General features: G+C 40.1%; 1 protein-coding gene across 2 annotated transcripts; it reads right to left on the bottom strand.

The window, feature by feature from the left end:
• Nucleotides 1–307: 307 nt before the first annotated feature.
• Nucleotides 308–27,998, bottom strand: dbndd1 (dysbindin domain containing 1). Of its 2 annotated transcripts, XM_040010663.1 has the most exons (5): nt 27,696–27,998; nt 27,498–27,548; nt 21,736–21,879; nt 17,653–17,790; nt 308–1,421 (listed from the first exon to the last, which is right to left on the bottom strand). In XM_040010663.1, the coding sequence occupies exons 2-5, from the start codon at nt 27,526–27,528 to the stop codon at nt 1,267–1,269; spliced, it is 468 nt and encodes a 155-aa protein (XP_039866597.1). In that variant the 5' UTR covers nt 27,529–27,548; nt 27,696–27,998; the 3' UTR covers nt 308–1,266. The 2 variants fall into 2 exon arrangements, with proteins under 2 accessions (XP_039866597.1, XP_039866596.1); XM_040010662.1 differs by having other exon boundaries at nt 27,498–27,993.

Here is a 27,998-nt window from a genome sequence, read left to right as displayed (position 1 = left end):
CTCCACACTAGTAACAACAGAAGTCACATAATAACTTACACTGTTTTCATTTTATTTTTTTCTTCTACCATCCCAGTGTCACTTTGAATCCACTGTGTCACAGCATTCAGAATTATTGGCACTCTTGGTATAGACAAGCTGAATATGCGACAAATAAATCAAGTAATCAGCTATTCCCTTTACTGAAAATAATAAGAAATATTGCATCAGGAGTTAAATTCACCTTTTGGGAGATTTGAGTTATAAAATTGTTGGCACTTTGTTTTGCATGAATCTGCCTATAGTGAGATTTGACCTTTTTTTTTTAAACTGCTTTAAGTTTTACCCCATATTGTTTCAGTGTAACTTTTTTTTTTTACTAACTTTGGATTGCTTTATGCTAGTAGCAGCAATTGTGGCAGATAATCTATTCATAATGATAAAGTGAGCAAATTTTGCAAACACAAAGTTGGGTGTGGAAAAGTACATAGCATATAGCTGCTACTTGGTCTGTTTATCTTTGTGAATCATCTGCACCAAATGCCAATAATTCTGCAGGGCACTGTATATACAGTTCAGTGAAGAAGTGCATTATTTTTATTTAGGCATTTAAAACAACAGCACACATTCTTCATTATGACTGAGAAAAGGTGGTGGATAGAGCTGAGCCTTGCAGAAACCAACATCCCCTGCTTCACTTAACTTACTTCGAGGCGTTACAGAATGAGCCTCAATAAGAGATCGATGTGATGTTTCATTTAGGAAAACAAATGTTTGATTTATGATTTATCTTATGACTTTGTAATTGAGAGTGAAGCTCACTGTCATCTGAGCTTCACGTGAGGTCTAACCTAAAGCTGTGGTTATGTCCGGATCAATCTCACTGTGCAAGCCCATGCTGAGAGGTTTCACAGATAAAAGTGCTATTATTCTGCTGACCTAATACCCTGTCTGTCAACCAATAAACAAAGATTATAATCTGGCAGCTCAGAGTGCACTAAGAACCTTTTGCTTGAGCAACACAATGATTGCATGTGTTTGTGAGTGTGGGAGAGAATGGGACGGGGAGAGAAAAAAGTGTGCACATTGCACATCTCAGCATCTTTAGTTAGAGTAGAGAGCACAGTGTCCAGAGTTCAGCCTGAACTCGCCAGCACCATGTAAGATTATGTGAGAGCACGGTGGCAGAACGAGGCATCTTGGTCCGCTTTGTGTGACCGCTCTGGCTGTATGTCTGGCTCTGGGTTTTGTTTTCCTCTCTGCAGGCTGGTTGGTTCATGTCAGAGATCATGGTTGCTTTGGCCTTTCCAGCTTCATTAAGGGCTCTGTGGTGTCTGAGTCACTGTGGTGCTTTCTCTCTCGTGGAGGCTCAACTTTGCTGCATCGTGTCCACGAGGGGGAGCGCATGTACCCACCTCTGGGAAGCGCAGGGTGATGGGAACCTGAGAATTAAACACACAGCGGCCTATTATAAAAACAAATGCAAAGTCTTTGCTGATAAAAAATACAGATGCAATGTTTTGCCTCATATGGAATCCAACATATCTGTCATGTTTGAGCTTAAAAATGCAACAGTCTTCATGTTGATGAGCATTTGTATAGATAGCTTTACACCTGCTCAAAAGATATTAGAAACTCAACACTACAGAAGCAACAGGAACCTTGCAGGATACAGCTGCTGCTTGTTTTTCCTCTCAGCCATGAAATCCTTTAATTCATGCTTGTACAAGCAGGCTGCACATATCAGCAGTGTGTAAGTGGTCCAGTTTTTTGTTCATTATAGACTATTGTGAAAACAATAACTGCACCTGTCAGGCTTGTTTTACTGTTTTCCCTGTTTTAGCATTTTCTGTGATCCAATCAATTTGGAGTATTGCTTGTATCATTTTTTTCACTTTTGAATAAACTAATCAATAAAAAAAATTGTATTACTGCTGCAACTCGCCTTTATATCAAGTTAGTTGTTTTTTAGTATTAGCCATACGAAGATGTTTCCATTTCACACCATTTGGTGGCGATGTTGCCCTTACTAGGAATATAACAAAGCAGAATGGGAGACTGTTAAAGTGACAAACAGCTGAAAACTGGCCATCTTTGATTTCATTTCGTATTGATCTGACATGATTGATGGCGTTTCCACTGGGTTTTAATTAGAGGGACAGCAACCTTCTGAGCACTGGAAAGAGTTTTGCTGACAAGCAGCTGATGATTGTTTGTTGTGTTCAAGTAGATCTATAAATGTTTGTCTAATAAGTCTGGTATATAAATATGTAACTGTGTAATACATGCACAGTAAATCTGATCTGCATTCCTTGTGTGCTTTGCTCAGAAGAAGCAGATGAAGATGAATACAGGAAAAAGCTGAAAGATACACAGAGAATAATGCAGAACAACGCTTCTTAAACACAAAATTCTCCTGCATGTGTGAAGGTACCAAGAAGGCAGCTGCAGCAAAACACTAAAATTGTACAGTTTGAGAGAATGGTTGGTTTTTTAAAACCCTTAATGGTTTTTCGTTTGTTTGTTTTTTAAAAAACATTTAAAGGTTGAATTGCATTTAGTGAATCTTTTGACAAAACAAACAAACAAAAAAAAATCACATATCAGTTTAAATTTGTATCATATTTGCTACAACAGGCATTTTATTTATTTATTTATTTTTACAATTTATTCCTCAAAATTGTATCATGCATCAGGAGGAAAATCACACTGATAATGTAAAAGTCTGAAAAACTCACAAAAACTAGTGCATCAAATGATACATTTGGCTTTAAAGGGTTAATCCTCTGCTCGCTAATTCCAACACAGCCCAACAGAGTTTGGGAACTAGGGCAAGAATTTATCAAAGATAATGATCTGTTATGTCATTTAAAGCACATGGCCTAGAGTTCAGCTCACTGGAATCTGACTGTGCAAATTTAAGACCGTGAATCTATGAAAAGGTGTTTACAAAATGGGTTGTAACATAAAAATGATCGCTGAATGGCAACAGACAGCAAGCTGCCATTGCACTGTGTGGATTTACAGGTAATACGTTTCACATCTCAACCTGTGACTCACTGCAAATTTTGTGTCTTTGAGAGCAGAGGGGAAACGCCTCCTTTGACATGATTGATCTGGGTGTGGCATGCATAATTGGGATCGTCTGCACTGCAGCACATGAACATATCCTGGGGCCCTCTTGGTGTGTGGGGGGTGGGATCCTATTATCACTCACATTATCTACAAAGGATCTGGCAATGACATGATCCCTAACTTCCATTCCACAAAATATTTAACCCACAGCTTTTAATACCATAATATGCAACAAAAATAATACAAATAGACACAATGTTTAATGATTTAATGTGCAGTAAAAGAATGATGGGAGGCCACAGCTATGCCTGTTGTTGTTTTCCAGAGATATGGGTAAACTTTATGCCTCATCAAGCTCAATTGAAAGAACAAAGAGCAAACCTGCTGGACATCAGGCTTTTGTTCATTGTCTCTGGCGCTGCTCTAGAACGTGACGCTTGATGAAACAGTAACTGTAGCTATGAAGCTGCTCAGCTGATCGTTTTTGGCAACATTCAAACTGAATGCTTAAAAGAACACACACGATAGATTGAAGTGAAAGAAAGCAGCTTTTGAATGTTGAAAAGGTAAACATACAAAGAAGACAGCAAAGAGAAGAAAACAAACATGCTGCAGACATACAATAGTCATATGAAAGAGGAGTTACACAGAACATGATAAGTGTTTAAATGCCTTTTGAAGGACCAGGCCTTGTTTCCAGCAGGGGGAAGTGAATTATTCAAGAACCTACATTTAGCTTGAACTCGGTCACCCATCTTTTGCTCCTCTCCTTTACTTTGCTTCCTTTAACTGCTTCCTTAGCTCCTACTTGCGCTCAGTAGTTTCCCATGGAGGCTTATGCTCAGGCAACATAGCTCAGTGCTACCTGACCCACATTTGTAATGCAAACTTCACCAGTAAAATAATTAAATCTAAGTCTCAATCTGAGGTCACCAATGGCTTTATGGGGCAAACTTGGTCATCGTTTGCTCAGTCTCACAGCCTTTAGCGTGTTTTGTTTTGCCATATGTAACTGCATGCTTTCAGCAGGATTGTTAACAATTTATTAAATTATAATTTGCATAAAACTACATGGCTGAATCATGAAGTTTTTAGGGAATCCATAAACAAATACACTGGTCCTCAAACTGGATGATTCCTACTATTGTCCTATTTGATTATGTCATGTTGTTTAAATATATATCTTTGAATCATTTAATAAAGTTATTCCTTATTAGAAGCTGTACTCTATTACCTTAGAGTAATTTAACCAATTTAACATTTTAGCTCATCTTTATGTGTTGAGTTTTCATACAAACTCACAAGAATAGCAGCTTGGTGCACTGCCCTATCTGCTGAGCTGGACACAACCCAATTTTTTATAACACCTGAAATCATACAATACAAGCCTGAAACTGCATGAAACTGAAGCAGACATGGAGAGAGGCAGACAATGGGATTAGAGATAAAGATAACCTAGAGCACAGAAGAGAGGAGGACTGTGTGAAAGATTAAAAGAAACATTGCTACAAGCAGAGTTTTTTTTTTTTTTTTGAAGAAACACACTGCACAGAATGAAACAGTTTATTTTGGAAAGGTTAAAATCTTCAGACAAGTAGCGCCTACATTCTCAGACAGCTGAGCTATTTTTATTCATGATGATTATACAACTAAAAGGGCACAAGTGAATGAGATGATTAGTTTAAAAATCATTTATGGTGTGCTAACATTTAATCGTTGCTGGGATTCCTAATTGTTTGTATCATTAACAGCAGGATGCTGAGTGGCAGCCATAACAGCTGGTTGGATTCTCTAAATACTAAGGTGCTTTACTGCTTCCTTTATTGCCTCACCCAGTATAGGACACACTAGACCAGGGGAGGGCAATCTCAGTCCACGAGGGCCGGTGTCCCTGCAGGTTTTAGATGTGTCCTTGAACCAACACAGCTGATTTAAATGGCTAAATTAGCTCCTCAACATGTCCTGAAGTTCTCCAGAGGCCTGGTAACGAACTAATCATGTGATTCAGGTATGTTGACCCAAGGTGAGATCTAAAACCTGCAGGACACCGGCCCTCATGGACTGAGATTGCCCACCCCTGCACTGGATGGTTCATAAAAATGACCAATAAACTGACTTGCTGATATGTTTTGAACCTTCAACAAGAGGCTGTTGCACCTGGTAAAACCCATTAAAAGATGAACTATGAACATCAAACTGCTGTAAAAATATCAGCTTCTTGTTGAGGTACTGACTTATGTAGATTTACATAGATTTACATAAAATCTCTAAATCAAGATTATGAGATAAATTAATTGATCAAAGTATGTTCTATGGCTGTGGTTCCTTTACTAATGTCTATTATTGGTATTGCTCGCCTTTAGGGTTTCCAATAAGTACAATTTGACAGGGATAGGCTCCAATTGGATAAATGATGGATGAAGGAAATTTTTCCTTCAGAGACTGAAGCAGGGATCTTAAAGGTTAAAATTCCCACTTTTCTAATTAAGTGATATTTTTTACCAAAGGTTCTCATTTATATGACTTGTATGAAGCAAGTCTCAGAGGATGCTGGGGCGAATTTAGCTGTTGTTTTGGTGTTAAGGAATCTAGCATGAGTGCGGTTAAATTCTCTTTCACATCTTTCCCTGATGTCATACAATCTTCCATCAAGGTCAAGGAAAAGCGATTAGAAAAAGGAAGTCATTTTTAGATGCCATGACACAATCTTAATGAGCAACAGCTGACAAGTTGCTTGGCTGCTCCTTCTCCTGCCTTTGCACTTTCGTCCTGCAAGCAGCTGTGGCCTTTTACTAACAAGAGGAAAGTTAGTTAGATAGTTCTGAAGAGGACAGCTAAAAGGATCATCAAATGTGATACACATGTAAATTTACCATCATTTAAATTTTACGCTGTGAACTTTCAGTGACTATAAGGATTATACAGGATTATCTTATATTCTTCTAACCACATGGATGTGTTCATTTTATGTATCTACCCATTTGATTTGAGTCAATGAATTTGAACAGTTTTCAAGTCCTTTTAGCTGATTTTAAAGAAGTGCACAACCATTTTATGTGTAAACATTAAAATACAAGTGGGTAACCACATGTGACTATTTTCTCTAATTCTACTCCACTAACTCTCCAGGTCTTAAGATATTAAAGTCAAAAGTGTGTAGACACAATTCTGCCCTGTCATACTTTTTCATTTGTGTTAGAGCACTATAATCAACTGATTTATAAGGACAATGTATCAAGTAGCAACATGAAGACAAAGTGACAATGCAAAAGGGTTGTTTGCATAAACCCACTGGATTATCACCTCAACCTGCAGCTATGCTCAACTCTTCGAAGCTTCATAGGTTATTTGAGGTCACTGTTTTGCTGTCCAAGAGGGACCTGCAACTTACTATTGTGCCATTGTCAGCAGCAGCAGCAGGCAGCTATTTGTAAAAATCTTCTACAATCCACTGTACTACACTCGTTCACCATTCAGCAGCAAACAGAAAACAACTGATACCATCCTAGGTCCTAGCTGAGACCTACAGCGGTACTAAATGAGAGTGATTATTAGACTTCAACAAAACTCTGAACAAACAATAAAGATCTGTAACAACTGGGTGTAAAAAATAAGATGATAATAATGTGTTTCCGTATAAAGCCTACAACCTGCTTCATCGTCAGTCAAAACATTAAAGTTAGATTCTGCTGTATAACAGCTGTGGCTGGCTGGTGGTTTTCTATTACTGTTTGGACCGGATCCAGATGTCCCCTGGAGTTTCTCCCTATGTGTGGAAGGCTGCTGTTTACCTCAGCTGTCAATGTAGCTGAGAAGTGTCCACCTTTATTTGTTCTGGAAGATGCTGTAAAACCATGTGAAAGGAGTCTGATATGCTCACTTCTGACCAATGACTGAGGTGAATTGTTGAGGATATGTTAAACCAGTGGTTCCCAAACTTTTTTTGCTAGGCCCCCCTTTGTTTTACAAGAAAAATGTTCGCCCCCCTGCACAAACACATCCTCCAACCACACACACCCATATTTTGTTTCCAAACTCGATTGCGGTTTATTTCACACCTCAAACATTTAGTATATAATTAAGCAAATACAAGTAAATTGCAATAAATTACAGGTAGTAATAAAATCCACTACTAACTCTTTTATGCTATAGCCACACCTACACGGGTATTTTTGAAAACGCAGCTGTTTCGTCCACATGTAAACGGCGTTTTGAATCACCGAAAACTGAGATTTTTTAAAACTCCTTACGTGTGGACGAGGAATACAGAGTTCGTCATGCAACGTCAATGGCATGTGCCTTTTTTCACGTCATGCTGTGTGCCACGTTATTGTTTACATGAGATGAATTACAGAATGGCAGATAGAGACAAAATACTGTTACTGTTAATCTTACTATCTTCAGGTTTTACATGCTTACATATACACACGCAGTTACTGTCCCTCCATTTAGAAAGGCAGAGGCATCAAGGTGTAATTATTTTACGTGTAGTTGTTTCAACATTGCCATCAATACATTTGTCTCTCTGTGCAAAATGGGTTCAAAAACATAAACAACTGTGGGATACCGAGAGCCCAGCGCTGCTCCCGACGAAGGGAAAACCAATTCTGCAGGGGAGACCTACCTTGGCACTTGTGCAGGTGAAGCCAAAGGGAAGATATGCTTCACCATATTTGGCTTGGAAGGAAGTTGGTTTGGAAACATATTTGGAGATACTTCATCTCCTGCTTTGCGTTTGTGTGGGAGCCCCATCAAAAACCTGTCCACTATGCTAGCAGCAAAAGTACTCTTTTTTTTTTTTCTTTTTTTCTCATACCCTGCCCCCCCTACAATGGCTCTGCGCCCCACACTTTGGGAACCTCTGTGTTAAACTAAACGCTACTGTTTTTGCTACTGTTATCGACTTAGCCTATGTTAGCTGCTGCTTGCTGGCATTAGTGAAACTGTCTTTGAACTAGATGTAGCATCATTTGACTCTGATGCTTAGTAAATAAACTCTCATGAGATGTACTGTAATCAAACTGTTTATCAGAGGGAAAGTGATTTTTAAGCCACCTGAAGCTAATGTTACCTAGCTTAATGTTAGCTTATAACCAACTGTTGTTGCTGTTTAGTCAGCTCTTGTCAGCTGTCCCAAGAAGGGAAGGTCACATGTGTAATCTGCTGCCAATTAGTAACTGAGACAACATCAAGAATAAATAAATCCAAAATAAATTTATGGACATTTTCGTGTGTTAGAGTCTTGACTACAGTGCAGGAGAAAAGGCTTGAGGTGGGAAGAAAGAGAACATTTTATTAAGAAGCTGGTAAAAAGCTCACTCCTTCTCAGTTTGGACCCCTTCTTTAAGAATAAAACATAGCTCTGTTTTAGTAACCACTCTAATGTTAAGCTTAAGTGTACATGGGAAGGAGATCTGGGAATTCGAATACATGAGGAGTCTTAGGAACAGGCTATAGCGAGGGTATGATCTTCCACCTCCTGTGCTCGTCTTGGACTTATTCAATTTAAGGTCATACACAGGGTGCATTTCTCTAAGTCTAGACTTTCTGAATTGTATCCAGAAGTGGAAAATAAATGTGATAAATGCCATGGTTCTCCTTGTCACCTTAGCCACATGTTTTTTCTGTGTCCTGAGCTACAAGGTTTCTGGACAGGGTATTTTGCTATTATGTCAACTGTTCTTGGGGTAACTCTTCATCCTTGTCCTCTGATTGCTGTATTTGGGATTCCTGTTCGCTCACTTACACTAGATTCCACACAAAAGGATATTTTGCGTTGTTTTTTTTTTCAAATACACATATACGTATATATATATATACACATATATATACATATATACATACATATATACATACAGTGGGGCAAAAAAGTATTTAGTCAGCCACCGATTGTGCAAGTTCCCCCACTTAAAATGATGACAGAGGTCAGTAATTTGCACCAGAGGTACACTTCAACTGTGAGAGACAGAATGTGAAAAAAAAATCCATGAATTCACATGGTAGGATTTGTAAAGAATTTATTCGTAAATCAGGGTGGAAAATAAGTATTTGGTCACCTCAAACATGGAAAATCTCTGGCTCTCACAGACCTGTAACGTCTTCTGTAAGAAGCTTTTCTGTCCCCCACTCGTTACCTGTATGAATGGCACCTGTTTGAACTCATCATCTGTATAAAAGACACCTGTCCACAGCCTCAAACAGTCAGACTCCAAACTCCACCATGGCCAAGACCAAAGAGCTTTCGAAGGACACCAGGAAAAGTATTGTAGACCTGCACCAGACTGGGAAGAGTGAATCTACAATAGGCAAGCAGCTTGGTGTGAAAAAATCAACTGTGGGAGCAATCATCAGAAAATGGAAGACATGCAAGGCCACTGATAATCTCCCACGATCTGGGGCTCCACGCAAGATCTCATCCCGTGGGGTCAAAATGATCATGAGAACGGTGAGCAAAGATCCCAGAACCACACGGGGGGACCTGGTGAATGACCTGCAGAGAGCTGGGACCAAAGTAACAAAGGTCACCATCAGTAACACACTACAACGGCAGGGAATCAAATCCCGCAGTGCCAGACGTGTCCCGCTGCTGAAGCCAGTGCATGTCCAGGCCCGTCTGAAGTTTGCCAGAGAGCACATGGATGATACAGCAGAGGATTGGGAGAATGTCATGTGGTCAGATGAAACCAAAGTAGAACTTTTTGGTATAAACTCAACTCGTCGTGTTTGGAGGAAGAAGAATACTGAGTTGCATCCCAAGAACACCATACCTACTGTGAAGCATGGGGGTGGAAACATCATGCTATGGGGCTGTTTTTCTGCCAAGGGGACAGGACGACTGATCCGTGTTAAGGACAGAATGAATGGGGCCATGTATCGTGAGATTTTTAGCCAAAACCTCCTTCCATCAGTGAGAACTTTGAAGATGAAACGATGCTGGGTCTTCCAACATGACTATGATCCATAACACACCGCCCGGGCAACAAAGGAGTGGCTCTGTAAGAAGCATTTGAAAGTCCTGGAGTGGCCTAGCCAGTCTCCAGACCTCAACCCCATAGAAAATCTGTGGCGGGAGTTGAAAGTCCGTGTTGCTCGGCGACAGCCCCAAAACATCACTGCTCTCGAGAAGATCTGCATGGAGGAATGGGCCAAAATACCAGCTACTGTGTGTGCAAACCTGGTAAAGACCTATAGTAAACGTTTGACCTCTGTTATTGCCAACAAAGGTTATGTTACAAAGTATTGAGTTGTATTTTTGTTATTGACCAAATACTTATTTTCCACCCTGATTTACGAATAAATTCTTTACAAATCCTACCATGTAGATTCATGGATTTTTTTTTTCACATTCTGTCTCTCACAGTTGAAGTGTACCTCTGGTGCAAATTACTGACCTCTGTCATCATTTTAGGTGGGGGAACTTGCACAATCGGTGGCTGACTAAATACTTTTTTGCCCCACTGTATGTATGTGTGTGTGTATATATATATATATATATATATATATATATATATATATATATATATATATATATATATATATATTAGGGGTGCAACGATACACAAAATTCACGGTTCGGTTCGATATTTTTTCGATACAAAAACAATGTTCATGCCTTTTTAATTTGTCATTTATTAAAATTATAAATATATATTTTAACTCAAAAGTACAGTTTTTAAATTTAATGTTGCTGAAACAAAAGTAATTAAAAAAATAAATATATCTCAGGGCTCTCAAAATTTCAAAATCCCTGGTAGCCCTTCGGGTAGGGACTCTTCAGTTTTTGGTAGCCCAAAATAAATTTAAGTAGCCCGAATAAAAAAGAGAGCAATTTTTTGATTGATGTTTTGTTTCCTTTACAATATTGTACTTCAGGAAACAAAACATTAATCAAAAAATTGTTGAAACACAAATTACAACATTGTATAAAAATTACAATCATCAACTCAAATACTTGGTTCTAATTGAACAGAAATTTCTATGAACTTGTAAGAACTGTGTAGGACATGAATCAGTCTGTGTCAGATCCTGAATTTGAAATTTGCACTGAAGTCATGGGTAAGAGGCAAGTGGAACCAAGATCTAGGCCATTTGCTTTTTGAAGTTTGCAAAGACTGCTACATTGTGCCAGTGGTAGTTCACTCTTTGCAACATAGTACGCTGTTCTAAACGGATTTTTCAGGTTTATTTTTAGTATGTTATTTGCAATTGGTGTTTGTTCTGGGAAAGATATTGCAGACTGAGCAATAATGTGTTTCTTGCATTTCTCATGGGTTCTAATGGGGGCCTTTCTTAAAATGACTGGTCCCAGTAACAAAGGCGCTTGTCGACTCAGAAATCGAGAGAAAACCAACAACACACCCGGCAGAACATTATGTTATTTACACGGGTGCACATAAGTGGTCCGCATGTGCGCATTCGCTGTCAAAATAAAAGACGCGCACTAGATAAGAAGTTGCAACGCGCGTTTGCGTCCATATAAAAGGCAGTGTTTTTGTCCACTAGAGTGGGATTTTCACGGCACATTCCGCACCACATCTCTGTGCGTTCATCATTTGCAACCACTTTTCTGAGAATACGCGCTTCTTTTGTGGTTCGGACTCCTTCTGACATTTGTTTGGAGGTGGAGGAACACCAAAGTAATTGCTTAAAGGAGCTTCTTCGACATCTTTAAGAGTTCTAAACAAATGTCTGTCCTCCTCCAGAAAATCTTATGTATGCAAACACGCGTTGCAACTTCATATCTTGTGCGCGTTTTTTTTTTTTTTTGACAGCGAATGCGCACCTGTGGACCACTTATGTGCAGCCCCGGTTATATAGCTCGTCATATTGCAGCCACAGAAATTCTTTTGTCCATGAAACCATAAAGCTGCACTTTCTTTTTGCCTTGTAGTCTGATTTGTCATAACTTTTCCGTTTTGTGGTAAGCTTTTCTTTGGCTGTCACTTCTTCACCCTGACCTGTCTTATTTGGCTCAGCAGAACTAAAATATATATCCTGCTACTTTTACACACACACACATAACGGTCAGCGATTCTCTGCGCGATCAACCCCTCACATGTTTAAGCTTGCTGCGGGAGATTTCACAGGTCATGTTTGCATAGTAAGCTAACGATTGATAAGACGATGTCAGAGGATTTGGTGCGCAAATTATCATCACTCACCAATCAGTGCTGTCGCTCTCTATACACAGTTTGCGCGATTGCAAAGTGAAAGCAAAAAAACATGCGCAAATTCAAACGCGATTTCAATATGTCACATATTGACAGTGGCTCACCGATGCCAATGACATAATTACCCAGCTACATTTCCGAAAGAATGCAAAAGCATTGACATATTGTAGCGGGTCAGGGCTGTTCGGGGTTCTGTTTGTACAGTTATGTTTTGTGTATGTTGCCATGGTGACGGGTGACGCCCTCTCGCTGCGACAGTGTGTCCTTCCGGGGTCAGAGGGCGCCCTGTGTGTTGTTGTTGCTGTGTGGTTGCCGCGCTGAGCAGTTAGCTAGCGGCAGTGTTCTTCTGCAGATGTCAATAAACGGCTGTGCTCCCTGGCTAGCTCACGGGAAGCAAGACCAAACGATACCTCCGTCTCCTCCTTGTCTGAGCTCGCCACATTGGTGTCAGAAGTGGGATAGCTCACCCTCGCCGTAATGGAGAGAGACATTCAGAGGCTGGAGCAAGCTGTCGAGGAGAACATTCCCCGCTTGGGAAACTGGCGATGGAAGAGAGAGAATGGGAGTGGCCATGTAAGTCCCCCGACGGGTCCCGATGGCGCGAGCGCACCGCGGCGGCGGCCCGTCGCGACAGATGCTAGGGCAATGCTTCATGGGCTACCTCTGTCGACCCACACGCCGAGCCCCCAACCGCGAGCAGTCATGCCTACCACGCAGTCATGACTTTTCTCCCGCCGGTCGTGACCGGCCGGTGCGCCAAAAGAAGGCACCTGGACATTTGCAGGACTTCGTGTGGGGTAATGGGGTCGTCGGGGACGACTGACCCCTTGGGTGGGGGCTATGTAGCGGGTCAGGGCTGTTCGGGGTTCTGTTTGTACAGTTATGTTTTGTTTATGTTGCCATAGTGATGGGTGGCGCCCTCTCGCTGCGACAGTGTGTCCTTCCGGGGTCAGAGGGCGCCCTGTGTGTTGTTGTTGCTGTGTGGTTGCCGCGCTGAGCAGTTAGCTAGCGGCAGTGTTCTTCTACAGATGTCAATAAACGGCTGTGCCCCCTGGCTAGCTCACGGGAAGCAAGACCAAACGATACCTCCGTCTCCTTGTCTGAGCTCGCCACAATATATTTTTCTTTCCTACAATAGCCCGACGGGCAGGGCAGAGATAGATTTTGTTAGCCCGACTGGAAAAATCGCTAGCTCCAGGACGTCGGGCTAGCGATTTTGCAAGCCCTATATGTGATTGAGGAATCACTCATCTTTGGAAAAGAGAGTTTATTACAGAGAAATGGCTCTTTCCAAAATAAAAGCTATACTATACGCTTCTTCTGGGCTATATTCTCAGCAGCATATTGTAGCGGGTCAGGGCTGTTCGGGGTTCTGTTTGTACAGTTATGTTTTGTTTATGTTGCCATAGTGACGGGTGACGCCCTCTCGCTGCAACGGTGTGTCCTTCCGGGGTCAGAGGGCGCCCTGTGTGTTGTTGTTGTTGCTGTGCTGTTGCCGCGCTGAGCAGTTAGCTAGCGGCAGTGTTCTTCTGCAGATGTCAATAAACGGCTGTGCTCCCTGGCTAGCTCACGGGAAGCAAGACCAAACGATACCTCCGTCTCCTCCTTGTCTGAGCTCGCCACAATATTAAACATATTAGGTCCTCATAAGGAGAATCATGTGCTAACGGCTGTCTAAATGACTTGGGTAAAGTCTGTACCATGCATGTTTGTTGTTTTTGTCTGCTTCCACTTGTCTTTGCACTAGGATGATGTCGGCGTAAATGTGCAGTCATATTCGTTGTGTTCCCACTAGTGCTGTCAGCGTTAATAGCGTTGAAATGACGTTAACGCCACAACAAGGCAAATCTCCGTTAAGGAGCTACCCCTGATCACCCCGTGCGTGGGGCTAGACGGCCAACACGTTAACGAGCTAACTGCGCTAACACACTAGTTCCCACCCATGTAATTGAGCATTGCGTGGCACATCCAACATACTGTTTTACTTTAGTCCATGACGCGCTTACCTTCAGGGTCATATGTCACATGAAAACCAAAATAATTCCAAACACCAGATCTGAATGAGGGTGGGGGAGGTTCAATTTGCCATGTTGCAAGGAGAGCTTAACTTCTGTCTTGCTAGCTTGCCCTGCGCTCTTCCTTCTGACGATGCTGTCTGTGTTGAGCGCTCAGTGGATCTGCGCTCGACAGTGCAGCCTAGGCGCAGTAGTTGAACGCAGATTCACTGAGCGCTCAACACAGACAGCATCGTCAGAAGGAAAGTTGATAAAATAAATTACAAATTTTGTATTGTTCGATACATATGCATACCGAACCGAAAGCACTGTATCGAACGGTTCAATATCGATACGAGTATCGTTGCACCCCTAATATATATATGTATATATATATGTATGTATATATATATGTGTATATATATATATATATATATATATATATGTATATGTATGTGTGTGTGTGTATATATATATATATATATATATATATATATATATATATATATATATAAAAGTTTATTTACTTAGGAAAATGAAGAAAGGTTGATTGTATTTCGGTAACTGCAAGTACTGTTGTTTTCTTTTTTCAATAAAAATATTTTCAAAAAAAAAAAACCCATCACATCTTGACTCTGAAAGGTGCTGAAGGCATTAAATATCCTTCCACAGCACACCAAAATCTATGGCTTCTTTTCTCTGGCTTTGTTGTACTACGTATGTGGCCGGCCTCTTGCCACATACATTAAACTCCATTGGGAGATCTCCTTCCTGGCCATTGTATTCAAACATGGCAACTTCAACAAACTGCAAACCCAAACCTATATATTTTTAATAGATTAACTATAAGTTTAAGATGGTGCATCAGTTTTTTTTGGATGATGCAATTACACAATATTATATGCATATTTATTATTACAGCATCCTCTTTTTTTCTATTAAAAGCCTAAATAAATTACTGAAATTACTAAATTATTAAATTTTTTCCATCTAGCTGAGTTGCTACAGTGAACCATGAGAATACAGTTATCAGCATACCATTACATACAGCACATAAAACAGAGTGGATTTACTAAAAACAAAGGAAAAAGTCTATTTTTGGACATAAGATGTCCCTGCAGTAACCACTGTATCTCAAATTTAAATAAATGACTACAGAGCTGGAGGCAGCAGTATATAGCACAGATCCCACTGGGGCTATAACTCACACTTAACACACTGTGTCATGATATAGAACAGTAGCAATAAACAGAAAATAAAAATGAAAGAGGTTAATGCTGTTACTGTAGGTGCCTATAAGAGTGTACATGTCATATCATCACCAGCACTGCTGTGTTACAGTGGATTCAAACAGGGTCAGCACTTTATGCTAATATGTGTTCAACCTTCTTTTAGGTACTCTTGGACAAACAAAGAATGAACGCCCCACTGTCCATGGAGCGAAAATAGACTGCTAATGTTTATATCAGACTTTTAAATCTTAAGCTGACAAAAACCCATAGTGCATGTCGAGATGCTCAGAGGACAAAGTTGACTTTGCATGTGCAGCACGCTGCTACCTATGGTGTTTGTTTTTTGCACAACAGCTTTTTTGCACCTGCTGCTATGACAGCGAACTGTCTCACCTCTTTAATACGCACAAACCCCATGTGCTGTATTTGACTAATTTGGCTGATGCGGGGTTGAAGTGATGCAGCTCCAGCCCTTAATCACTATAATCAATAAGAAATTCTTTCCTCTCACTGTTAGGCGACGTAAAAATGGAAATTAACCAAGTTAAACTGCCCCTTTTACTTAACCACTGTGACACTGTGAAATATGTTTTTAATGAGTCTGTGAAGGAGTCACATGATATTTCAAATCGTTACAGCTCAGCAGGCTGTTTTAGGACCCTGCTGAGCCATAATGATTTGAATCTGTCTCTTGCACACACACGGTCGTGTTTCCATTACTTCAGAGGACTTTACATTGACTCGCATTCAGTTCCTGGAGACAAAGGCCTGTTTACTGCTTGCATTGACCTAATCTTACTCTACCCTTAAATCAGGTCTTACAGTACTAACACTGATCGATTGATTTTGTTGGGGCTTGTTGATGTCAGATCAACAATGTTACTGCGTAAACAGGCGCATGTCCCCACAAAATGAGTAACACAAATACACATTCTGTCTCTCTTACACACACCCTTCCACCCCCACAAAATGATTGCTTCTTTACTTTTTACACCCACAGTCACTAATCTGGGAAATGCTTCCCTTGGCAATCAAGCTACAGGGAAAAGAGTTGCAAAAAGGTTTTGCGCCTTGCATAAATTAAAATCTGTGCATGGAGTACAAGATATCTTAAGGAGATTGCAGAATGAGGATAATCAGTTTTTGTATGTGCCGTTGTCTCAGCAAACCTTGAGGAAATATAACATATGGTGCAAAAGTCTTGAGCCAACTCTCATTTCAGGGGAATGGGGAGTGCAGAAGTACAGTCTATGAGGCAAAAGAAGCATTTGTACAAATCCAACACACTTGAAGTCAAGATTTAACATGACTATCTTTACTCTTCAACACAGTCTGAACAGGTTTCTTGTAATTTCTCTTTGGAATCAATGTCATGCTGAAATATGAAACTGCTGCCACTCAGATCCTTTATAGACGATATTGAATATTAGATCACAATTTGATGGTTCTTTTAACCACTGGTGGAAATGCAGCCCCAAACAATGACAGCACCTCCACCATGTTATACAGGTGGCTGTAGACACTCACTGTTGGATCTCTTACTTGACTGCTTCAGACATATTGATAACAATTTCATATTTGGATTCCTCACCCCATCAGACCTGGATTTCCAGTCCAGTTCTTGTATTATTGGCATACCTCATACCTTTCTCCCTGTTTCCCTTCCTAAAGAATGGCTTTTGGATAGTTACCATTCCATTGAGAGCATTTCTGGAAAGGCTTCATTGAATAGTAGATGGATCAGCTGTAGGGCCATGTTTCTCTCAGTCTTTGCTGGATTTCCCATCATGTTTCTTAAAGACACAACTTTCAAATAATGTTCATCTACCTTAAATAGTTTCTTTAGGCCTGCCACTTCTTCTTTGGCCCTCCACTTGTCTAATTCCCTAAACATTTTGAAAGGACACACCGCACATCGTGTTGAGATATGCCAACATGGTCAGGTACAACGAATGTTCTGAAAATTAGTGAAAAAGCAACAAAAAAATAAATAAATAAATTGAGAGACCTTGAGACAGGCGGCACAACTATTGCTCAAGAAAACTTTATAGAATTACAATAAAGTCTGTTTCATCAAAGGCAAAATATAAATAAATGAGGGGTGACTTGTACACTCCCGTAATAGTCCTGGTTCTCTTTACTTTCATGTTTTAATGATCAGTGTTTATTGCAACATATATATCTAATCTCAGAAATCCTTACCTGCTGGGGACTCATTGTGGTTTTCCTCATCAGAGTCAGCGAAAACTTCAGCCAGCTCCTGGTCAGACATATCGGTAAGTTCAGTGAGATCCAAGAGGTCAAAGTGCACCTCTAAAGAAGAGACACTGCTCAACGGTTCTATGAAGCAAAGAAAAAAAAGAGTCCTTTTAGTCTGGAGAGAAAATGGGAGATTAAAATCACTCATTTTTGCTGACAGTGCAGAAAAAAGTGTCTCTTTCAAAGAAGTAGGAGATAAACTGCATATATTTCAACAGCTCAAGTAAGGAGCTCTTGAATCTATTGTACTGATAATCAGATCGATACCTGGCTCTTGCAGTGCTATTGTAAAATCTATTTCTTTTCTGCTCCTGTATCCACTTTAATCTGTACAACTTGTACAGTGCTCTCTATTACAGAAGCATTTCACATACTGTACATTTCCTTAAATCTGTGTCTGATTTTGATGCTTCATTCAGTGAATTCCTCTCTCGGCATGACGCCCCTTGTGTTGACTCAGGTGCTTACTGAAGAAATGAAACAAGAGCTCTGTGGAGATGAAAATAGCCAGATCTTCATTTTTTTTCTCTTGGGTGTGTTGCACCTGTTCTTTTCTCCACAAGCTTGTGATTCTTCAGCAGGCCATTTCGTCCGCTGCTGCACAGAACAGGGTGGTATTAACGTACACGTGGTGTGCATCCAAACGCCTGACTCAGCTTTCCAGTCAAAGTGCCTCCAAAGGTGAGATTTTAATGTAATGTATGCAAAGTCAGATTTATTCAGAGATCTAAATAATCTTTGCATAAAGTGCACCAAGAGAACATCTGCTTGTCTCAGCATTACCCAAGTTAGGAAACAATTAGATGTAATTGAGCAGGACTAATCTAACAGTATAGTGACAAAGAGGTCTCTGGTGAGGCAGACAGACGTGTGCTTGCATTTCCTTATCAATCAGTGGGTGCTAGCCTTACATGCAAAGTCCTGACTAAAGCACATCATTGGCTGGTTGTAGCGTGACTTGTAAAAAAACGATGGGCTCCATGACAGGCTGTTATTATCCCGTGCTGTTTTCCAGGCAGTTTAAGGCACTGTCTCAGGCTGAAGCAGCTAAAGAAGCAGAGCCCACTCTCCTCCTGCTGCTCCTTGTCTGCTGCTATATTTCATTTAATTCATCATGGTCCTGATAGAGCACATATTGATTTTTAAAAGACTATTTATTATGCCAGGGAAGTAGCTGTGTCATTTTTAAGATATAAGAGGAACACAGCAGAAATCCCAAGAGGAATGAAACAGGAAGCTGTGACAAAGAGAATATAAATATAAGTAACTGAATATAGTAGGCATTTGAAATATATTAAGGATTCAGCTAGCCAGCTTCCATTATCACTCCATTAACCACCACAGTACATATAATTAAAACAGCCACAGAAAGACTCAGCAGACAGCTCTCAGAACTTCACATCCAAAGCTTGAAGGTCTCTATTTCTGCTGTCTGGGATTGGTTTTAAATAAGCACTAAAACATACAATAACTGTTTAAAAAAATCATAAAAGTTCTTTTTTTCATGTCTTTAGGTTGATTCTTGTGCATGTTTCTGAATAGATATTATGTTTTCTGCAGGCAGAAAGGTGCTTGCTACAGTTATCAGTATTTTTAACTGCATTTTGGGAGGTAAAAAACTAAGGCAGTGAAACATGAAGAAAACTGTGGGGGAGGAGATGAAGAAAGATGAGGGAGAGGCAGGGCGATGGGAGAAGAGGGAGCGTTAGGTAAGGAGCTAAATCTAAAATAATAAAACGGGTATGGCGAAGAAAGAGACAAGAGGGGGAAATGAGGCAGTATGTGAAACAACACAATACCTCCTTGTAAGTTCTGTCATTATTTTCAGCTGATAAGGGTTATTCCCTTTCTATTGCGCTTGCTTTTAACCGCCTCTCCCCCATCTCTTCTTTTTCCCTTTTCCACACCCTTTCTCCTTGAATAATTGATCAGTCGGTTTCCAGTCCCAGACAGACACACTGAAACAACTGCCTCCAGTTCAAAAGCCAATCAGTGGCACTCTGAGAAGTCAGTGGGGAGAGGGGGAGGACAAAAAGCAAAGACTCCTGTGCATACAGCAGATGTAAGAGACGACCATTTCTTGGCCGGTGGCCCGCACATTCACATTCATTCATTTTGTCTCCTTCTTCACTAATACTATATTTTTTCATCACATGCTTGCAGCCCATGTGTGCAAAACAAAAGTCCCCTGATTTCAATAGAACCTCGCATTTAAAAGTCTCATTTACTTCAAGACAACATGACTATTCAGTATTCTCATTTTTCCTTTTTCTTTCCTCTCTTTACAAGTATAAATGTACAGATAGGTTCAAATGGAAGAGCAAAAATAGGGAGAATGGATAAGAGGGAGGGTTTCACATTTGGGAGAAGGGATCAGAGAGTGGAATGGATGCGCCTTGCATCTTGGATCTGTATAATCCCCTTTCTTTCCTAGCCTATCAGGGCTCTGAGGTCATCAGTTCAGCCTGAGCAGATTGTAATAATGACTGAGACCAATGAAGTGAATAAGACTGACACCAGGCTAAGCTATTGAGATGTATATATTAAACAAAGAGTGTCAAAAATTTCTATCATGTATATAATGCATTCTTTTTAACGGATCTGAATGTTATTGATAAACATGGCCTAATGTTGTTTACTTATTTTCTGTTGGATTGCTTGTTAATGAATAAATGAGGTGTAATTGCTACACACATAGCAAGAAGAGTGCTTCACTAGGGGATGAAATCCAAATTAAAACACGCTGGAAACACAGGAAAAAGAGCTAAAATACCTCATCGAAACGATTCAAACGCCGGCCTCTGCAATAGCCCACACAACCAGAGTAAACCAACATTTGCCTACATTTATCTAAATATCTTTTCCTTACAGGATGTTTTAATTTGAAGGACACAAGCTGAATTAAAATCCTAATTAAAATTCCTTTGATCTTGCCCACTTTCTCCTATTAAAGAAACTGATAGTATGGATGGTTGCCATAAATGTTTTATTTCTTTCCATCCATGCAATCAGAGTGCAATTGGTTTACAGTGCAGCTTTCTTTGGCCTTGTATTTATTTGTGGATGTACTGCAGGTTTTTTTTCTTACCGCCTTAGTTCCTGCAAACCAAATGATCTTTTCTGGGATATTAAGATGTTTGATTTTTTGAGGCTGAGCCTAAAAATAAGCCTTGCAGATGACTCAGGAGCAAACTGCAGCTCTAGGAGATTATTTGTTTCTGTGCCATTTTTGGATGATGTCGTGTTCTTTAGCACTTTAGCGTTAATGAATGACTCTCACTGATCAGAAGGGTAATCTCGTTCAAATCAGACTCTAAATGTTTTGGAAACATTTCAAACCACCAGTCTTGGTTTCACTCTCTCTCCATAGACTCTCTTGCCATAGACTATTACGCTGAGCTGCCAGGTAGCACGATTATGTCGTGGGTTACGTTAAATCAGAGAGACACCGAAATTGGCCTGTGGATGAGGTGTCTCCTTGAAAAAGAGTTCAGTTTGTGAAGCAGAAAAAGGCTGCCTTGTCATCCATGTAGCTCCTGTATTTGTCTCTGTGCTTTTGTGCCTTGGGAGTCTGGCACTTACAGAGAAGCCTCTGTATGAGACTGATGCACAATGGGTCTGTTCAGTCGAGGCTGTGGTGCTTTGAGAATGTTGGTCCAGAATACGTAAAACAGGCAGTAGTAAATCCAAAGGGATCCATATACCTGGACTTGACTAAAGAATGCTTGTACAATCCATAATTACATGTGTGAAGTATGTATTAGAGCTCCACAGATATGTTAGTATGGGATTGTTATTGTGTTATGATATCAATCCGTGACCGGCACTGATAAAATACATTTTCACAGAAGAATATCCTCTTCCGTCATTACTTATTTTCTTCATTAGAGACTATTGATCAGGTATCTTGCTCAAGGCTTTTCCCATTTATAATTAGCCTGTAACACCTCTTTACTGCCAATGAATATTCATCACTATTTCATTTTGCTAAAATAACCCACTCTTTATACTATCGCTTGTACTCACGTCTCTTCTCGTTGATGTGCAGCAGGCTAGCAGTGTGCCCTGACAAGCTGCCCTCCTCCTCTGCTAATGGGTGCTGAAACAGCTCCTTGGACAGGTCACCTGAGCTGGAGGGCTTCAGCAGCTTCTGGATGTCTTTATTGGGCTCTGTCATCCGATGAAAACCCAGAAAAGGAGATTGAGCATAAAAGAGAGAATTAAAAGGAAAGCTAACGAATTTTAAGCCTCAGGTAAATATTAGGTATGCTTTATTGTTGCTAATCAAATGCAATTTAAGGCAACACAATAATGCAGAGAAGATGTTGAGTAATGAAATGAAACAAAGTACTCAGAAATTTTCCAGAACTGAAAGAACTTAGTATTTGCTCCCATGTTTGCCATGTTTAGTGATGATCCTCCTTGTATAACCACTATTATGTGTTTTCCAAATCAGACACCAGCTGGCCATTAATCCCAAGCTACCTGCGTCACCTTATAACGCTCAAGCATCTCAGCTGCTTGTCTTTTTGTTATATAATGCAAAAAGTTCTTCACAACATCTATGCAGCCTACGCATCAGTGTCAGTTTAGTGTTTAATGGTACATGTCTGTCATACACAGTTAGATGCATACATTTGTGTATAACCACATATACACCACTCTGTGTACCACCACAGTGTTATTTAAACCAAACAGTCACAATTTGATTAAAGTCAGTTTTTCAGCTTTAATTCAAGGAGTTTAACAAAAATAATTAATTGCTTAGGAAATCAGTGACTTTTATGCACAATCTTCCAACTGAAAGTAATTGGACAACTGAGTGAACTGGACAAGCAGTTTAATGAGGTCTGTTCCTTTATTATTTCATGACATATTAAGCTGATAGAATATATAGGACTGATTCCAATTGTTTTACTCGCACTTGTTAGGGTTGTTTATTGTTTTTGGGATGGCGGATTGGCCAAATCAACAATCTGCTACATTGTTAAAAGGAAGGAATGAACAGGTCATTTCATCAACACCAAAAGGCCTGAACGATCACAGAAGTGAAAGAGCACTAAATTGCACATTGATCGAATTATCTCCACCTTCACAACATTTAAGCAAGTTGAGAAAACGTCTACAAGAATCTGCACAGTCCTGGAAAAAATTCGTTGAAATGATTAACTTATATCGGAATGATGGAGAATATCGAGAAGGAAAGAAACAGCTCGTGAGCTGAAGTATAACACATTATCTGCCAAGTATGGTGGAGGCAGTATTTATAGGCAGTATGGCATTTGCATCTATGGCTGAAGGCAGAGAATCCACAAACAAGGAACAGCTGAAGATGGCTACAGTAAAAGCCCAACACAGCATTTCAAGAAAAGAAAAACAGCATTTGGTGATGTCCATGGGCTACAGACTTCAAGTAGTCACTGATTGCAAAAAAATATTTATCCAGCTATTAAAATGAATATTCTCATATTTAACATTTCTCCAATGTTGCCATACTGTAGTTCAATATCTGAAAATGTGGAACTACGTATCTATAAGAATGGCTATAATTCCTAAGCAGTTAATGCAATACTTTTGTTAAACCTCTTGAATTAAAGCATGTGTGGTTCCTTTCAGTGAGATTGGTGTTGGCTTTTTACAGATCCCTAATTCATCGTTTCTGCTTCACAATATAGTCACTCCAGTGTTACAAAAGATACTGCATTCTAACAGCCCGGTCATGTTCCCAAAAACATCTCAAACATCTATTGAAAACAGTTCACAGAGGCCATTAACAAAATCTGAAAATAGTAGAGACTTAAAATAGCATTCTTCCACACTCAGAAGCATGCATAAAATCTAAATTGGTTAAACTTGATCAAGGTTAAATTTTCACCTGTTTGACAGAGCTGAAAGCACAATGCAGTATGTGAGGAGACTAAATGAGGTAAGCTGCACATTTAGTGACAGGAATAGAGAGCGTAACCAGTATTCCAGACACTGGTGGGAGTTTAAAATTAAACAATAGTTTTATCAGATAAGTAAACTTTCTGATCACCACTGCTGTCATCTGGGTAAGCTCTTCCTTTAGAATGGTGCGCTACAGCATGTGCATATATTATTCTAAGTTGTAACCCAAAACATGTTTTGTGAAGTCACAGTGACCTTGAACACCTAAAAAATCAACTTCCCCGACATACTGCGTCATGAGATTGCGACAGCTGATGTTGCCAAGGAGACATTAACCATACATTTGAAAGTAAGGGAAAAAAAGCTGAAAAGAAGAGTCATTTGTTTATGGCGCAACATGTAGCAATAACTTTGGCTGCATTTGATGATAACATGCAGAACAGATGCAACTGTGGGAGTACAGCAGCTTCCTGGTGGGCCTCACCAGATGGTCTGTACCATTTCTGCTTGCAGTATGTTCAGACTTTGGAATTTCTTATTTCAGATGAAAAAATATGTTACAGCCAAGGTGAAAGCAGAACGTGATGGATTTTCATTGCAACCTAAGAAGCAAAGTGTTTATCGCCAGCTATTGATTAATTTCCCCAGTGAGGAACCACACAAACTGAAACACTACACCATTTACCTCTGTTGTTATAATGAAATGTTTGCTCAATATTTTGACTATAAACAGCTCTGGTTTCTATTTCCTTGTTTCCATCCATCCATCTATAAGGAAATGTTGCCTTTTAGATAGAAGATACATGTAAGACACCAACAAATACATGTGTGTGTATGTATAGGCTTGCATTTAGCATTGTAGTTGAAAATGACTGTCTCCAAGGTGCAATATTAATCAGTAACAGCTGAAAAGGTCTTTATTGGAAGTCGCAGTATTCTTTGCATATACAGTTAGGCACTTTGCACAGATGGTCTGATCTAGCCACCAACTGCTACAATGTCTGTGAAGAAGCCCGAGTAAATAATGACAATGTAAGTCAGTGCTGTTAAAAGACAGCCAGTCATACATGTGCCCTTTTTCAGGATGCCACTGACCCTGTCTTGAGCTGTCAGCCATGACTGTCTATGAATCAGCTAACACGAGACATGCAGACAGATGGTGGGAGATGTAGAAACAGAGCGAGGGAGGTTGGTGGGATGGTGTACTGTACGACTGCCAAAAGTTGAATCAAATTCACAGCCTCGGTGTAATAAATCAGTTGCTGTTTGACTGTGTTGCACTGGCAGGAAAAGTTAACATGGTCTATGACCTTGCCAGGTCATTGTGCTTGCTAATTTCTCTCTGTCTTACATCCCATATATGCTCTACTCATATTTTACGCTACACCCGCAGTGGCAGATTTATATAAACATTACTCCCACGGGGAAGAGATTATACAGAGGATGATGAATATTTGGCTGAATTGAGAACACAGTTAACATGGTTTACAGTGTTTTTAATGCAGTTTCTTTTAACATTATTTCTCATCCTTATAGATAAGACAAAGGCCTTTTTTAATAAGCTGTTACTGTTCTTAATTCAGAATCTCCCTTCATTCAAAGCAGTTGCTGTGTTTGCCACATGATGCCATCAAAAGGTCATGCTTTGTGACCCACATCTGTGATACATCACAGTAATGATGTTCACTCTAATTCAATCACATCTTAATGGACAAATATGATCATTATTTGTAGTGGGCAGGTAGCTCTGGCAGATAGCATGAACATGTACTGCTGAGATAAAAACAGTGGTACAGGGATCAAGGCCATTGCAGGAAATGGCATTTTCCATTTAAAAGGTAATTTCATTCAGTACTTCTGAAAATGCTCTTATAGTGACATTTTACTTTATTAAGCACCACAGTGGATAATAAATCAAACAATCAAGAAGTGATTGAAGTGTAAATTTTAAGCTTCAATTCAGAGTCTCAAAAGCAATAAACTGACTGAGAAAAAAAGTTTCATGGACAAGCGAGGCCTGTTCCTTTGCAATTCCATGAGAAACCCCTTACAACATCTAGTCAAGCCAAGGACACTCTTGAGGAGGCAGGTGTATCATTGTCAAAGTCTACAATCAAGCGATGCCTTTACGAAATCAAACACAGGGTTTATAACAAAGTTCAAACCACTGGTTACACTTAAGAACAGAGAGGTCAGATTCAGTTGTGTCAGAAATCAACAGATGAAACCAAGACTCACTTGAACCAGTATAATGTAAAAGCATGGAGAAGGAGAGAAACACCTCATGAACAGAAGTATACCACATCATCTATCAAACATGGTGGATGTAGAGTTATGGGAACGGGCCACTGGTGTTTACTGCTGATAGAAGTAGCACAAAGTACCAGGATAAATTGTAAGGTGTACAAGGCTATACTTTCTGCTTAGATAAAAACAAAACAAAACACTCCAACACTTTTCCTGGCTGCAAAAGCAACCCAGGAGTTTTTCAAGACAAAGAAATATGATATTCTTCAATTCAGAATATCCTTAGATATTCACACAACAGAGTACGTCTTTCAGTCCCTGAAAGCACAGACCCTCAAATAAGCAGCAGCTGCCGGTGGTAACAGTAAGGGTCTGGCAACATTGGTTCTAAACTTCAGGGAGTCAATTACTGCAAAAGATTTTCCTTCACTTATTAAAAACAGTCCTTACATGTTATGTTAGTTTGTCCAATTACTTTTGAGCTTATTAAAATTGGGGACTATGGCCCTCCAATAGAAAAAACAAAACAAAAAAACAATCCTCAATGGAATACCTTAATCAAATCCGTTCATTTCAAGCCGAAAGTCTCATCATGTTTGTTTGATTTAAAATCCATTGTGGTTGTGTACAGAGACAAAATTAACAAAATGATGTCATGTCCAAATATGACTGTATATTATCAAATTACCATTTTTATATTTTAAAAGAATATTTTAACAAAGTTGCCTGAAAGAATCATCAGAAATTATTATATGTATGATGAAACAAGGACTTTATAAAGTTCATTCATTAAGGACATACATAATGTATGAAAATAGGGCCCATGGACTTTCACAAAATCAGACACTAATGAGAAACCAACTTCCAAAAACCTTTAATTACTTGTGGGACATACTAAAACCGAGCAATATACACTGACAGCTACAGACACATTATCGTATATTATGTGCAAAAACATTACGGCTCTAAATAGTAAAGCTTTCCTCGATTTCTCCAGGGTTCCACTATAAAAGCGATACTGAAATTTATAGAGCAACACTGCCTGTCGCTCTTCATACATTATGAGAAGTATTCTGTAGTTTTACATTTAGTAAAGTTAATTAGTCCCACGAGGAGACTTGATTTAGGACTTCATCCCATCACCCCTGTGAACGTACTGGCACTGAAGCACAACTCAGTGGGTCCACGCAGCGCAGGCTTCTCTGGATGGCCTTTACACAAAGGCCATATGCCTCTACTATTGTTCTGTAATCTTCAATCAGAGCAGCTTCAGCATGGTTGACCTACAGTGAGCATTAACCTGTACAATTAAACAATAGATTAAACACGAAGCAGTGAACCCCCTACTGCTGGACGCCGGGGTGATGAGAATGAGCAGAAGGGTCACTCCTGTATATAAACCTCACGCACTATTTCAGTGATTAACTCTTTACAGCAGAAGAGTTGCTCACTCGTGAGATACAAGCATTAATCAGAGAGATCGGACTCCGGGCATGTAGCAAGTCCCCAACTGCACACGTCTTGAATGTACGAGGAAACAGGACAGGCAGGTTTTCCACAGCACAAGTCAATCAGAACAGGAAAAAAAGACACTCGGCCGTGACCAACCCGCTATAGCACTGAAAAGAGCAAAAATAGAAAATGGCTCTTACCTGGGCTCCCCGCCCCTCCCTGTGCCTCCATGCAGCTCAGCGGAGAGTGTCCTGCGGTTCACCACACCAGCATCAGAGAGTGGAGGAGACAAATGGGAAGAAAGGGAGAGGCAAGGAGTGAGAGAGAGAGAAAGAGAGAGAGAGAGAATGTCTCGCGTGGGTATATAATAGAGTAAGGGGTGGGTGGACACAGCAGACCTAAGCTTCCACCTGCCTGTCCCTCCTTCCTTTTTGTCCGCTGTTGTTCTAGATTTCCCAAACAGGTGATCTCGCCTTTTCCTCTGGCACAGTCCACGTGCCCCGATCTGCCATCAGCGCTGTCTGAGCGCTGCACCGCTTCACAGAGCGAGTCCAACACAGGGAGGGTGGTCTGGGAACAGCGACATCGCAGTGAATTTCCAAGCCACTTGCTTTAGTAAATGCAGCATTGTGAGGCTTGGCTGGGTATGTACAGAACAGACAGGGAGAGAGAGAGAGGGAGGGCTGAGTTGGCAGTGGGCC

Source organism: Simochromis diagramma, unplaced genomic scaffold (genome assembly GCF_900408965.1).
Source record: "Simochromis diagramma unplaced genomic scaffold, fSimDia1.1 OVJJ01000603.1, whole genome shotgun sequence".
Lineage (NCBI taxonomy): Eukaryota > Metazoa > Chordata > Actinopteri > Cichliformes > Cichlidae > Simochromis > Simochromis diagramma.
This window is presented reverse-complemented; position numbering and strand designations above follow the sequence as displayed.